The sequence below is a fragment of the Abramis brama genome (assembly GCF_963993115.1).
Source record: "Abramis brama genome assembly, chromosome: 1".
Taxonomy (NCBI): Eukaryota; Metazoa; Chordata; class Actinopteri; order Cypriniformes; family Leuciscidae; genus Abramis; species Abramis brama.
The window spans coordinates 30,928,077-30,944,278 of NC_139963.1; the positions used below are offsets into that span (position 1 = coordinate 30,928,077).

General features: G+C 36.0%; 1 protein-coding gene across 1 annotated transcript; it reads left to right on the forward strand.

Annotated features, from left to right (window-relative positions):
* Positions 1–12,474: 12,474 nt before the first annotated feature.
* On the forward strand, positions 12,475–15,714 carry pyya (peptide YYa). Its single transcript, XM_084137981.1, has 4 exons — positions 12,475–12,612; positions 13,313–13,500; positions 14,765–14,845; positions 15,394–15,714. Exons 2-4 carry the CDS (start codon positions 13,313–13,315, stop codon positions 15,416–15,418), a joined length of 294 nt encoding a protein of 97 aa, XP_083994107.1. The 5' UTR covers positions 12,475–12,612; the 3' UTR covers positions 15,419–15,714.
* Positions 15,715–16,202: the final 488 nt, after the last annotated feature.

The following is a 16,202-nucleotide window of genomic DNA, read 5'->3' on the forward strand; positions in this document are numbered from 1 at the left end:
CCTTACTTAAGGTGGACGATGACACAATTTTCTTCTAGAAACAAACTTTGTTGCATTATTTTCACGTTATCATAGTGAAGCTGCTTTGATACAATCTGTATTGTAAAAAACGCTATATAAATAAAGGTGACTTGACTTGACTTGACTTGACTCTCCACCAATAAGCTGGTGTGTGGTGGGCGTTCTGGCACAATATGGCTGCCGTCGCATCATCCAGGTGGATGCTTTACATTGGTGGTGGTTGAGGAGAGTCCCCCCTTCCATATGTAAAGTGCTTTGAGTGCTGAAAAAAAGGGCTAGTGCGACGAGAGTTTCTGATTCCCAAGCTCTTCTTTTTAATTAATCAAAAACAGGCTGTGCAACCAAAGCAGTCCGATTCCTTAACGAATGGCTCAGAGCCATTCTATTCGGTGAATTAAAAACATGCTGTGCACCTGGAGTCTGATTAGTTGAGTTATTTTAGTGAATTGGACAAATATAACTGTGAGACTTAAATCACTGTTGTTACTGTTGTTCATATGATAGCATGGTTCTACAGATACACTTGATAAGTTTTGTTAGTAGGTCTAGGAATGTAACATATTTTATTTAAAAATATCCACCTTTTTTTAGTAGGCCTATTGATGTTTAATATAATAGTTATGGCTATTTAATTGATTTCATTTATACCTCTAAAAACAATTTTTTTTAATTTTTTTTTTATTGAAATTATCAGATAATTTAATAAATCCTTAAATTGGTAAGGAATAGGAATCATTATGAGGAATCAGATCTGGAGCTCTTCACGATTACTATCTTCATTCATTAGCTATTGACAGGTTCAACTAATGTTGGCTACAAAGTGTGACAGAATGTATTGTTTTATAATTGAAAGCACTTATTTTAGTAAAATGTCCTTAAAGTGTGCCTTTTTTTTTTTTTTTTTTATAAATGCAACCTGGTTTGATATTTTGTTACATAATACAAATACTTTTCTGTCCAAATGTTTTTTTTTTCTATATTTAGATATTTTCTGGAACTCATTGACATACATAAAATCTCATAGTGTAGTAGTGGCCAGTGAGTGGAGTGTTGAACTTGCGTTCATGGTTCAGTGCACCGTTTGCAGGGACGGCTCTTCGAGGCTGGGGGATGGTTATGAACTCATGAGTGTGCTATTGAACAGGCCACAGGTGTTAAGGTTGCATGAGGCCTTCAGGGCTTCGGTTGGAGCTGTCAGCTTCGATCACATTCTCTAATCGAGATATAATGTTACAACCTCTGCACTAGAGGGCTGAAATTAAAACTAGAGTTACCTCAGTTGTGATCACCTCAACAGAGAGTTCAGAAGCCACCGGTGTCCTTAAACGGCATTCAGTTTACCGAGCTGCCTTTTCTTCATAAACCCAATATAGCATAGTTAAGACCTCAAAATACTTCAAGCAAAACAGAAGAATGAACTGGTGTGAGATTTCAAACAAAATCAGTCCAAAGCGAAGTTTGTTTTGATTTTGTTTCCGGAGTTTGTAACAGCTTGCCAGAGCGAACTCTCTGTAAAAGTTGGCTGGTAAACACCTTAGAAATACTGTACCATTTGTCCGTGGCGATTTTTAATGGGTAGGTGTGGCTCTGGCTTTTCTGTTCACTTCATCCCCGAGGTCAGACGTGAGTAAAAAGATGAACACACTGGAGAGCTGCTTTAGAGTAGAGATTGACATTGTAATTCTAATTGAAAACGAAACTGGCAATGTTATTCATGTTTAATACTGTAAAGCCGCTTGCTTTAAATCAATATATTGTATAATGTGCCATATGAATAAACATGATGTGACTTAACTGGAGTGCCAAATTGCAGAGCTGGTGCAAACATTTCCATGTCATTATTATCAGATGATTTCTTAACTGCTGTTTTCTCACATCTGTCATTTTTGTTGTGTTTATTTTGTTATTGAAAGAAAGAGTGCAGCACATTTTTACATATCCATCTAAACATTGCTCTCAGCAGTGTCATGAAGTTTGCTTATAGTATACCGTAGCAATACTTGTAAAGCCGGTATTTCAAACCTGAGCGAAGAATGAAAAGAACTTTGTCGTGAGTATATCGGGGCCTTTAATGCACTGTAAAAAAAAAAAGAAAAAAAGTTTCAACTTAAAAAAGTAAGTGTACATACTGCCTTAACATTTTAAGTTTAGTCACCTTGAAATGTGAAGTTGTACACATGTAAAATTTTAAGGCAGCATGAACATTTACTTTTTTAAGTTTAAACAGCCTTTTTTTAACATTGTGTTGATTTGTATGAATCATTGGTCAGTGTTGGTACTGTTTGTCAAGTGGTTGCAAGAGCAACAAATACCAGTAAAACAATACCTCCTACTTCTTATTACCTTTGCGATACAATATACAACCTAACGCAATAAAGCAACCCCAAGGAAAACTGCCACGAATCAAAACACATGATATGGACATTGTATCTACTGAGCCAGTTCCATATTATCATACTGTTTGAGTCACTTGGGCTGCAGGTGAGCATGTGAATGATGATGAATTGCTGGTAATATGGGGTCAGTCAGTGTTATTGAGGTCTTACTTCCTCTTCATAACATGTTCTGCCATCGGCGCTTGGAGTGACTGTTTACTCATCCTGCCATTGCTCAGATTTCACCGGTGGTCTGCTGCCAGATAATTGTTCTCATAGAAACACACTTGTGCCAGTTGCTCTTGCAGTAAAGCGCAAAAATCCAACAACACAAATTCCTCGTCATTGCCACATTTGGTCATACAAGTTGCATAATGACGCGACTTCTCTCTCCACTTCCTGCCACATGACAAATTTTATCAGAAGATTTTTTTTTTTTTGTGCAAAGAATGAAAATAAGTGACTTCACAGATTCAAACTGGCTTCTAATATGACTAATATGAGCTGAATGAGGACTAGAACAGCAAGTAATGCAGAAGACACAAACACTTCCATTTCCTGTAAAAGTATCACAGTTCACAGTTCTATTTTCAAGGCCTCAGTATTTGCATTCTTTTCTTAACCTCTTTTTTTTACCACCATTTCGACGGATTACATTATAATTGATTATCCTTTTGCTTTTGACCAGATGTTTATGCCATTTTTGTTCACCTGAGATCTTTGCAAGAAATCCACGGTTGCCAAGACAGAAGGCTGCGTGACTGACAGTGTGCGTCTGCAGGGTGTGTTATGACGCAGAGTCTGCGAACCCCCTACACATGTTCTCTTACTCCCTCAACCGCAGGTGTGATGGCTGGATCCAGCACAGAAAATGATCTTTTTCCAAGTTCTTCTCCTTTTCCCTTTCAAAGAAGCTCAGCTGCTGCATATGAATATTTTATATTTTTGTAACATAAAATGCTACATACATTTTCACTGTGTTCAGCTGCTTGATTTCTATATAATTTTAAAAAGGACCTTTTATGCTGTTTTACATTTTCACATTTTTTTAGTGAATAATGTTGCTGTTTGAGCATTAAAAAGGTCTGCAGAGGTACAAAGCACAAAGTCTCTCCTAAGGGGATTATTGTCTATATCAGTAAGCACTGTTTCTGAACGCCCTTAAATGCCTCAGTTCTAGTCTTGAGTTTTCTTTCAGTAACGTACGTCACAATATCGCTCATTAACAATTAACAATGCAAGCTGAAGGCATTCGCAAAGAAAAAAGGGACGAGGCCTGATTTAGTTGCATTAAAAGTGTGTTGAAACTGTTAAAGGAAACATTTCCAAAACACGCTCAAAGCAGTTGACCAAGCACGCCACACTACAGCTGACCAATCAGAGCACTTTGGGCTAGCTAGGAGGAGGGGCTTCATAGAGACAGGAACTGAACAGAGCGTTACTGACGGACTGGGAAAAGTGGTGCAGCACAAATGTAAAATATATGAAAAAAAAAAAGTGTTTAAATTCTAGTAAACATTATTACTCCTATTGAGAAATAAAAGGACAAATTGAACTTGTCATAACTTGTCTAAGAGGGTTCCTACCTGCTTTATAGGTGTTTGAATCCTATAAAGTTCCCCAATAAATCTAAAGGACATTTGGGATTTGTGTAAATGGCAAGCAGACAGTTTTTCATAGTTTTTGTTGTGCTAATAAAAGGCTAGTGGATTATGTGACACAACCCTGAGAGGCGGACAGTGAAATGAACAGGCACAGACTGAGTCACAGCTCATTCTGTAACACTTTTGTCGGTTTAACATACAATGATATTCGTATGTGGTATTAACTTAGATAACTAATTTGCTTTTGTATCATAAACTGATGAGTCTTATTCAGAGAGGGAAATCACACTTTTTAAAGTTGCAATGTCTGTTAACGCCCAGGAAGTTGAATAAGCCACAGCTTTAAGCTAAAACCATGCAGATGATACAGTATAATAATCCAAGCATGGGTGGGATGTCACAGTGCCCAGTTTTTTTTTCTATTTTGCAAATGAGTGTACTGGAAAACAAATGTATTTAACTATATATGATCATATGTATCATCTATGAGTCATGAGCTATTATCATCACATGCAAATGCTGTGTGTATTACAAATGCTGTTATATTTCCTCCACCTTTAATGTTTTTATGATATTTCCAATGTCATACAATGGAAAATAGATCATACATCAAGTGTAGAGTGATTTTTCTTTTGGAAGGGTGAGCCATGGGTTTATCTAAGTCTGTCTCTCAGCCTGTTAGCTTTGACCTAATATTACCATGTCAAAGGAATTTATGACATGTGGTTGTGTGTATTTTTCCAAATAGTCTTTTCCAAGAAATTTCCAAAATGCCATTCATTTCTTTTCAAAGCCACTCACACTGTTAAAAGTAATGTACACTGTTAAAAAAAAACAGTGAAATTTACAGTAAAAAACCGGCAGCTGTGGTTGCCAGTATTTTACCGTAAAAAATAAGGTAGCAACCTTTTATGTTTTACGGGATTTAAATTTACGGGCAAAAAAACACAATGTAAAAAAAACCCTGTGAAATTTACGGTTTAAAAAACGTCAGCTTGGTTGCCAGTATTTTACCGTAAAAAATATGGTAGCAACCTTACTTTGAAAAAAAAAAAAAAAAACCTTCAGCAGGATTTAAATGTGTGGTAAAAAAAACATCAGCTGTGGTTCCCAGTACTTTACCATGAAAAATACAGTAGGAACCTTTTAGTTTTCACGGGACAACCGTTATATTACATAAACTAATAAATGTTATCATTAAATTTCACTAAAGTATTAAAGTCTGCTTTATATCTTTGTAATATACTGATAACCATCATAATAACGCAAGCGGTAAAAAAGAAAAAAACACAATGATTTAAGTATACCATTAGTTTTCCACAAACTGAGGCACATGTTAATATTAAGAAGGTGCACAGTGTCATACACACAAACACAAAACACCATCATGGTGACGCACACATGACTCCAAATAATGCCATAAACATTCATTAAACAATATATGATGTAATATAAACCCCAAATGTATAAAACTGATAACAAAAACCAAGAAGAAACATAATTATTTAAATGAAATAGCATCAAATGTGAAGTGTCACACAGGGAATTCTGGGAATGTCCATTTAGAGAAACAACAGGAACAGAAAAAAGAGACGAGCAGAAACACAAGAACTACAACTGACTTCAGCCACAGCCTTAGATGAAATCAACTGAAGATAAAAAACATTAAATCTGTGAAGATCTCAGCAGAGGAGGATTAAACAACTCCACAAACAGCATTACCAGCTTCACTTATTACTAACCAGACTGACTTTATTTCTGTCAGACGTCTACAGTTCTGTTTGAGAATTAACAGAGGTTTAGATGTTGATGATTTATTGTTTCATTTGAAGTCACCATGATGGAGATCAGTGACTGCTTTAGTTGGGCTCTTGACCCTTGACTTTCTGACATTAGTTTTTCTCTGCCTGCTGTAACTCTGTGTTTATAAGACATGTTGATTATGGCTAGGAAATCAGAGAGAAAATGAATCTTGTGATGGCGGTTGTGTATCAGTGATGGCAATCACCTTGTTTGATTCACTGAGCTCTTATCTTTGATTATATGTGTTATTAATTTTACATTATTGATTGTAGTAGCCCTATGATTCTACAGCATGTGATCCCTCATTGCTGTGATAATCAGAAGAATTTTTAAAACATTGTGTACAATAACGGTTTGAGCGGCTGTATCTTTCAGACACACACAGACATCAAGAATCAGCGTATGAATCTCAACAATGGTGATGATAAAAGTGCAGTGCACTTGATGGTGCCTCCAATCAAAACTCATCAGTATCTCCCAGCATGCATTGCAGCAGGAATACATTATGCTGAATTGCCTTAGTATTTTCTTTTATTATTATATCTGCTTTTATTTTTTATGTTGTTTTTGTTGCAGCTTTTTAGTAGCTTGTTTTGTGATGTTCAGAGTTTTATCTGATTATTGTGTTGATTGTCACCGTTGTTGAGATTCATACGCTGAATCTTGATGTCTGTGTTGGTTTAAATCAAGCAATAGTTCAAAACCTTTTTCTACACCATGTATTTTTAAAGTTCTTCAGATTATCTGTTGCTCACTTACAGAGATATTATACTCAATAATATGAAATATTTATTTTTAATATTATAATTAATATTATCACTTTGATCATAAAGTGAGAGATAAGACTCTTTATGAGATCAGTGAATCGGGCCACAATATGATGATTATCTCATCATTAACCTGCCATCATCACCTGGTCACATTTTTTCTCTGATTTTCATGCCATAACGTTTGTGTTATATAACCACACAGTTAAGACAGTCAGAGTAAATCTAAAGATAAAAAAGGGTCAAGAGCCCAACTAAAGCAAACACTCATCTCCATAATGGTAACTTCAAACTTTATTATTTTCAATAAAACATCAACGTCTAAACCTCTGGTAATTCTCAATAATTAGATTACAGGAAACCACAGCTGGCAGGTTTTTATTTTTTATATAAAAGTTTAGTTCAATGTTCAATGCCATAAAACCTAAAATATTACTACCGTATTTTTTACGGTAAAGCACTTGCAAGCTGCTAGTTTTTTACCGTAAACTTTAGTTCAGTGCCGTAAAAGCAAAAATAAATTCTACCGTATTTTTTACGGTAAAGTACTGGCAACCACAGCTGCCAGTTTTTCACCGTAATTTTTAGTTCGATGATGTAAAACTTTGTAAAATTAGTACACATTTGCTACCGTATTTTTTACGGTAAGGTACGGTAAATGCAACGGTAAGTTTTTTTTTTACAGTGTACTTCCAAAATCCGTACATTTAACAGTACATTAATGTAAAATTACATGAAATGTCCCGTGAGAGCTATTACAGTTTTTCACTGTATATAGTAAGGGTACATACCGTTAAGGAACATTTTTTTTCCGTTGCTTTTTTACAGTTTTTTACTGTTAAAATTACGAACAAATAAAATCAATAAAATCAATTAATTTAGATGTTACTACATGATGATGCACACTTTTTACATCAACATTTTGTTCAGTGCACTTGAAGAGACGCCAAAAGAATGGGAGTGTCATCAACCCCAATCCTGAGAAACCCTGGCTATGGTTTCTTACTCCAAAAGTTTACAAGATTTCATTGTCTTATTCTCATTCTATTATTTGTGCTGTTGCCATATGAATTAATTGGCATTAATTTATGCAGCTACTGATATTTCATCTTTTAACCACACTTTTAGAGGTGTTTTTTAAAATCCTATTGTAAAAACACACAAAAAAGTGTTATTATGAAGTGAATAAATTGTATTTCCCTTTCAAACCATACTTAACTGTTAATCAAATATTTGGATTAATTAATAAAATAGACTTTCATATCCCTTTTTATCACTGACTGATATACTGTGTATATCCATATATCATATATCTTAAAATTAGGTAAGTACAACTTCAGATGAACAACATACAACGACACAAAGGTACATATTACACTGTGTCATGGTTTATTTAACAAAAATAAAGCCAAAATGAAGAAGCCATGTGTGACAAACTAAGTACACCATATGATTTAACTGCTTGTAGAAACACCTTTAGCAGCAATAATTTGAAGTAATAATTTTCTGTATGACAGTATCATTCTCTCGCATCATTGTGGAGGAATTTTGGCCAGCTCTTCTTTACAACGTTACTTCAGTTCATTGAGGTTTGTGTGCATCTGTTTATGCACAGCTCTCTTAAGGTCCCACCACAACATGTCAGTCTGGTTGAGGTCTGGACTTTGACTGGGCCAGTGCAACACTTTGATTATTTTCTTTTTCAGCCATTCTGTTGTAGATTTGCTGGTATTCTTGGGTTCATGACCCAATTTCGGCCAAGCTTTAGCTGTCGGACAGATGACTTCACATTTGACTCTACTTTGGTATACAGAGGAATTCATTATTGACTCAATAACTGCAATGTGCCCAGGTCATGTGGCTGCAAAACAAGCCCAAATCATCACCACTTCACTATTGTGCTTCACAGTTGGTATAGTGTTTGTGCTGATATGCTGTTTGGTTTTCATCAATATTTGCTCTGTGCATTATGGCCAAACATCTCCACTTTGGTCTTGTCTGTACAAAGGACATTGTTACAAAAGTCTTGAGGTTTGTTCAGATGCAACTTTTCAAACCTAAGCCGTGCTACCATGTTCTTTTTAGAGAGAAGAGGCTTTCTCCAAATTGTACTGTTATGAACTTTAACATGCTAACTGGGGCCAGTAGAGTCTGAGGTGTAGTTGGCCTTGTAACCCTCTCTAGATTGATGGGCAGCAACAATTGTTTCTCTAAGATCATTGCTGATGTCTTTCCTCCTTGGCATTGTGTTAACACACACCTGAATGCTCCAGACCAGCAAACTGACAAAACTGCTTTTATAGAGGTGATCACACTTGCTGATGATCAGTTAATCAAAGACATTTGATTAGCAGCGCCTGACTGCTACTCACCCTCTTCATTCCTATGGAAGCAGTGAGGGTGTATGGCTTGTCAATTTTAGCCTAGTTTTTTGTTAAATAAACAATGACACAGTGTAATATGTCAAGTGTTGTTGTTCATCTGTGGTTGTATTTACCTAGTTTTAAGACCAGCTAAAGACCAGATGTTTTTTTGTTTTTTTTATGTCCTGAATCCTGATACGTAAAACCATAGAATTCAATAGGCTGTCCTTTCTTTTTCACATGAATATATATTGGATATAGAAAATATTTGACAGAGTATGTACTGTATAACTAATTCAGAGCCAGATGGGATATGTGACTGCCATCACAACATGCAAATGCTTTTAAATACAATTTGTACCTGGCTTTAGTCAGATTATTTGATATGTCATTGGCACTATCTTTTAACTACAGGTGTAAAATGTTGAAAGATGACATTATTCTCCTCACAAGGCAAGAAATAGGTTAGCAATTTGATTGTCACTTGCACTTGCAAATGTAATAATGTCACTTACATTCATTAAAGTCCTGTGTGACATTTTAAAATGTTAGACTGTTAAGACACTGATGCTGAATTTTTAAAGTTAATTCTTTGATGTCTGACCACTCCTGTTTATTTTATCTCTGAAAACTTTTATTGTTTGTTTTATAATGTTTTTCTTTTTAAAATTATTTTCTTTTTCTTCATTTTATTTTGCCTTTTGTGACTTATTTTGTTACTTATCTTACTTATTACATAGGGTAAGCATAGTGTACACAGGAAATGATGGGGAAAATGATCAGGAAATGTTAAGCTTAACAACTCAACATTTCAAAGCACCTTCTTTTGAGTAATAATGTACATTTATTATGAAATATCATTATTGAGGGCCTCTCTGCAACAAATCCATCCATAATCTGTGTAAAAAAAACAACCTATGACTATATAGATACAAACACACATTTGTCTAAAGAAGAACTTTAACTCTTTCTGAAACGCAACCTTTGTTATTCAGCGTAGACTCTGGCTTTTGTGTGGGTGACTCCTCTGGAGTCAGTGTGAGTTTTTGTGTGTGTGAGGGGGGGGGGTCTCCGAGTTGGTGCATCAGTCCGAGTGACTAGATCGCACCTCAAGGGGGTTGAACAAGCCTACAAACTGCAATTGATGTGGAGCTTATGAGCAACAGCACCTATCTGAGGAGGAGCGTTAGCATGAGCAAGCCCCATTGACGTGTCCCGTGCTGTGATAGGACGATTATGATGATGGAGGGTGGGGGCCTCCCTGTGAGGGCTCACGTACAGCCCACGTCAGCCACCCCACGACTAAATCCAGTACCGTGACGTATAGTGCATGAGCCAGCAACAACTTGAAAGGACTGCAAGAAGTCATCACTGCCTGTGTCACAATGAGTCAGATATTAGTTGACCTTTTTGATGCAAGACAATGAAGTTAATGACACATGTAGAGTTGAACTATTTGGATTATGACTTTAGGTTTACTGTGTGGAACAAATGGATAAAGTCTCATGGAGAAAAGCTAAAATTTGACTTTGCACAGACTGTATTTTCCAGCACATATTTTAGTTCTAAATCAAGAATGTTTGTTAAAACTTGTAGCGTACAGTATGGAGCACTACCAAATATATTCACCATTGGCAAGTTGGCAACTATTAAACTTTACTAGTCTTATTCTTTAAATTATAAATTAATTGGAGCTTAATACACTTAATAACTTTAGTTATTAGTTTTATAATTAGTTTATACAAGACAAAGAAAGTAAAGAAACACTTTAAAATGAGTTAATCAGATGAAATTGCTTAAAACGTGTAATACCATAAAAAGATTATGTTACTGATTACAATGTGCAATTTATAATCAGTACCAGATTACACAGTAATCTACCCGACACTGCCCACATCCAAATGAAGTCGGTGATCAGTTACTATTTTTCTGCTTATCTTCAAGTCATTTTAAAGTCATTTGAGTCTCATTTTATTAATCATGCCTTTGTTTTTTTGTTTTATCTTTCTTTTGCCACGTATTATAATAAACCACAAGTAAAGACATAATTGAATTACCACAAAGATCTCAGTGGGAGTATTAACTACCTGCAACATAATCAGTCTGATGGGAACAAGTTTTATTATTTATGCCTCAAGGGATTCCTGCAAATATACGCACAGAAATCAGACCCAGAGCCACAGAAACGCTTTCATTTCTTTGTACCCATATCCTCTTACTGATTTAATTTAGACCTTATGCAAATGTGTCACTGCATCTTCTGTAAAAATCACAGATTCTTCATTGCCCTGTTCCAAGCGATATCGACAAAGATACACATGCATCTTTATTAGGCTAATACTCTTTATCTGCTTGGAATTTGAGACGCAGCTGCAAATATGACGCAAATAGCATCATCATGCTATATTCAGCAAAATCATATTTCTTTAACATTTTTTTTTTTAAATCGGTTTTCATTTATCCAAGCTTCCAACCGCTATAAACAATCTTGTTGAACGATGAAGTAGCCAATAGCTTGTTTTTAGTGCAAGTATTACACAATAAGCTTGCAACTCCTAAAGGAAGTAAAACAGTTCCAGGTGTTTTAGTACAAAAAAAAAGAAAGTTTATTTTTATAGCCTACGTATCGTTTCAACATGGGTTGCATGTTTGTAAAAAATATTTAAAAAGTACAAAAAAATGTTGGGTACATTTTTTGGTAAATAGACGCGACCGAACAGAGGTCGATTTCGTAAGAGGTGGTAACCATAGCAACAGTGGGTAGCTCGAGAGAGTTCCATTACGGTCCGATAGGGATGATAGTCTATCATGACAAGTTTGTTTTATAGGCTATGTATTAAAAACTTTTTTTTAAAGTCTTAATATTTGACGTTTAGCTAACGTAGTCACGCGATTTGACAAACTGCGTTGCACGAGAAGAACCTCTACAGCGCCACGGAGAGAGAGAGAGAGAGAGAGAGAGAGAGAGAGAGAGAGAGAGAGAGAGAGAGAGTCCAATCTAGAAGATAATCTGAGCTGTTTAATTGATGAGATGAGACGCATTGATTGCTCGATTAGTCGTGTTTGAGTTTTGATTGGTCGGTGCAATCAAAAGGTACGCCAATCTTTATAGAGTATCATCTGCTGTTTTTGTTGTAGGTATTCAAAGGCCACTCCAACTTAATTCCTTTGATCAAAAACTTCGTACTGACGCAAAACAATCTGAATTTGATTATTGAATTACACTTGACAGACCTAAGTAGCAGACCCAATAAGGTAGCCTACATATTTAAAAATAAACTTTCATGAAAAAAAAATCATGTAAACTTCAAGAATGTCATAGATGTCCATTTTAACTTACGTCTCATATTCAATAAAACTGATCTGCATCTGAACATCAGCAATGATCTTGATGAAAATGTCTCGTGAGTTGTATTACGAATGTGTTTACGATTGACGTATATGATGTGGAGTTGGGGGCAGCGCTACTGTCATTTCCACCGCCCGGCTCGTGTTTACGCAAGGCGCAGCACTGTATATAAAGCACTTGAGGTGCAGGCAGGACAGATCAGTGAGTGTAACTTCTTATTGCTGAGAGACCTCACAAAGATTCGGGAGACGCAAAAAGAAGATTGGAAAAAGAATCTTCAGAGTTCCAGTCCAGAGAAATAACTGTACCTAAACTCTTAAACTGCTGAAAGTAAGTTTTTATTGTGATTATCATTCTGCATGTGGAGGCGCCAAATCAGAAGTTACGTTACGTGCTAAATTTGACTTGAAGTGCTGTGGGGAATCTAGGCATTATTGTTTTCATTAATGTTAGATTCATTCTGAGTTTGCTATGCAGGATACAAAATATGTTTTCAGTATATGTCATTTTTGTTAGTACGAGCACATTCAGCACCATGGACAGCAGACACAAACAATTAGTCCAAGTTCATTCATAGCCTACTACTTGTAATTATCTGCTAGGAAAAAGGCGCGATAGATTAGATTAACAGAACATTTTTTTATTATTATTCTTCGTAATTATTCCATCGTTTCACAAAAGTTTGTATCGTATGCTACGTAAACTAAAGTGATTCATTGCTTTATGCAGTTCAAACCGTCTTGATCTCAGTTGTTTTTTAACTTTCGATTGATTCAAATGATAATTCTGACAAATAATTCCGAATTTCAAAGAGATATTTTGTAAGTTTTTGCAATCGTGTTGACTGCAGTGTAGCGTGCACATGCAGCTACTATCATGCAAATCTGAATTTTACGCATTTCAAAAACCGATTTACGCTTTCCCACTTGTTGTCGCTCCCTCACTTAGATCCATTCAGACGTTTTATAAAACGCAGTCCACACGTGCACTGGTTCATGCAAGGAAATTAAAGGCGAGTTGTATTTTTCAGATGGCTGTCATGCTGAAGCCCTGGACCGTCATCGCTACTCTCCTCTTCTGCGTACTCCTGTGTCTCGGGACGCTTGTGGACGCCTATCCGCCTAAACCAGAGAATCCTGGAGACGACGCTGCTCCGGAGGAACTCGCCAAATATTACACCGCGCTGAGACACTACATCAACCTCATCACGAGACAACGGTGAGAAAGACACGCGGTGTATCATACGCACCTGTAGCTATTATGTTTGCTTAAAATGTTCTTATTATCACCCGACCAGGTGACCATGATAAAAAATCATTTCCCGTTAGTGTCAGTGCACCGTCTCCCAGGACAAATGACTAAGTTCTGCAATATGATTCTGAAATTGCATTATGGTCCACTTTTCAGTAGCCAAAGGCTCTTCATATAACAAATCAGAGTGATAAAACCCAACAGATGCACCTCGGAGAAGCCTCAAAGATTAAATAGGGTTCTCATCTGTCATAGATTGATGTTTCTCTGCAGCCCTGTCCTATAGAGGACCACATTGATTTACATATTTATAGTCTAACAGGAATTTGACATTTAGGACTATGAGCAACACATTCCAATAAAAACATTTACAGTAAATTGTTTTCTCTCCCCACAATACACCTTTATTCCAGGGCCTCATACTCTGTTAGTCCACCAAAGAACCTAAAGTCTTGCCTGTATAAGAGGTCAAAAGGAAAATCTATGATGCCTATCTGAGATAAAACAAACAGACGTGATGGTTCAAGCAGCTAAACCATGAGTATGTCACAGTCGTGACTACATTAAATGAATGCTGGCCACTTCACAAAGTATTGCCGATGTCCGTAATAGGGAGCAGGTGGGATTCTGTAGAGCTCATGTTTCAGAAATAGCTATAACATTAGTTTAGTCTCAGACTCATTGATGTTGCTTGTAGGCATCTATTGAGGAGTAATCTGAGCATGAAATTGCTTTTTTATTCGAGTGCCAAACCAATGCACTTTTAGCTTGTTTTCAGCATAGGCCTATTTATCTAGAAGATGCTGTTCTGAGAGTCCATATTCAAATTCTTCTCTCCATTTCCACGAAATGTTCTCTAAAACTGACATTCGTGTTTTTTCTAAAGATATAGAGGCTTCATTCATATAACCTGTGAGATAAATGTCAGAGTCTATAGATGACATGTCTCAAGCACATTCAGCTTTCAAGAAGTCAAAAAAACATTTAACCGCTAAATTAGATTCATAACGTCTGGGGTGAAAAGACAGTTTGTATTTATATCGGTGATTGGTGTCTGACAGATAAAGTGGGCTGACTAGTTCTTTTCACTTTCTGACACTTTCACACACCACAGTGAGCTCACTGTGTGAGCAATTTGAGTTCATTATTTCAGTACTGAAATGTTCCCAGCTAAGATACACGGATGGAATGAAGTAATGAGGGAATAAATTGTCATATTTCTTACATGCAGGTATGGGAAAAGGTCCACTTCGGAAGATGTGATGGCAGAGCTGCTGTTCGGGGACGATACAGAGCGCAAACAGAGATCAAGGTGGGAGTCTTTTTTACTTTTTTTAGCAATTTTAATGCTAATTGCTAATGGGGTTGTTAGTATACTTACAACAATAAAACAGATAAACAAAAGTTGGAAGTTAAAAATTCTAAAGGTATTTTGGGTGAATGCAGTTTTTTTTTAAATCCTCGAGGAACTCTGATAGGTTGTGTGTTAATGGGAAGAAGGACAACTCATGATTTTTTCACACTTGTAGAGGAATAAGGGGACAGATGGATCCCCGGCTTTCTTTCTCTCTGTCCGTCAGGAAGGGAGTGGGTTAGGGAACATGACGCACAGTGAATATTTGAGAGGCCTTGACATTTAACAGCCCTTATTAGGCCTCAAAATAAAAAGTCACACTGTGCTAGCTAATTGAAAACTGTAATAGACTGACAGAAATTGTAGCACAAATTAGAAGATGGAAAGATTTAAAGGTTAAATACTATCAGTGTAAACAATCGGAATAGGGAATAAACTATATTGATGTCAGTAAAAAAAAAAAAAAAGGTGATTGTTTATTTATTTTTTACATTTGTCTCTTTCAGATATGATGACTCTTATATGTGGTGAAGTTCAGTGACTGTGTGTTGACTGTCCTGAGCTAAGCCCACCTGTGCCTCCCACAGAAAACCTCCAGACAATTAAATGAGAACATCAGACAACCTCATCCTCATCTTTATTATACATCATCTTTTTTTCTTTGGTGCGCACAGAACAAATATCATTAACAACTGTACATAATATATTATAATAGGAACTATCAATGGAAGTGTATATGTGTATACATCATTGTGTCATTCAGAAATTATGCTTTTTCGTTTGTACCATGTAAATTATTCTATGTGATTAAAAGTTTATTGGATGAATTTGGCCATTTATTTTGCTCTGTTGGTTTTTGAAAAGGCTGTGCCATATGCCGTAAAGACAAATGACAAGTTAGGCTTATTTTAAGTTTTTATTATTATTTAATATAGTCTGATCGTAGTACATTTTCAAAATACCTAGTTGTTCTCTTTATAAGGTTATTTCTAAATGACCAGCAGATGTCCCTCTTGTAACATAAAACTCTTTTAGATTCCACACGTCAATAACATTTAGGCAAAATACCTAAATTCTATTAATTTCTTTTACCACAAGTCATTGCTAACATCTCATTCTACAAAAACAACTGCTCAAACAATTTTTGAACAGCAAAATGTATATGAATGACAGATAATAACACTTGTTTGGTAATATTTATTTAATGACGTGATGGTCTCGACTTATGTTAAACACATTTAGCAGAAGAAATGTTCGCTGATGAACCTGCAAATGCACATTACTCAACTGTTTGCCACTGTTATGTAAATGAATG

Excerpts from the sequence above, each read along its gene's own strand:
- pyya (XM_084137981.1), top strand. The coding sequence starts at position 13,313 with ATGGCTGTCATGCTGAAGCCCTGGACCGTCATCGCTACTCTCCTCTTC. Across the intron at positions 13,501-14,764 it reads AACCTCATCACGAGACAACG|GTATGGGAAAAGGTCCACTT; the intron begins GTGAGAAAGACA and ends TCTTACATGCAG. Across the intron at positions 14,846-15,393 it reads GAGCGCAAACAGAGATCAAG|ATATGATGACTCTTATATGT; the intron begins GTGGGAGTCTTT and ends TGTCTCTTTCAG.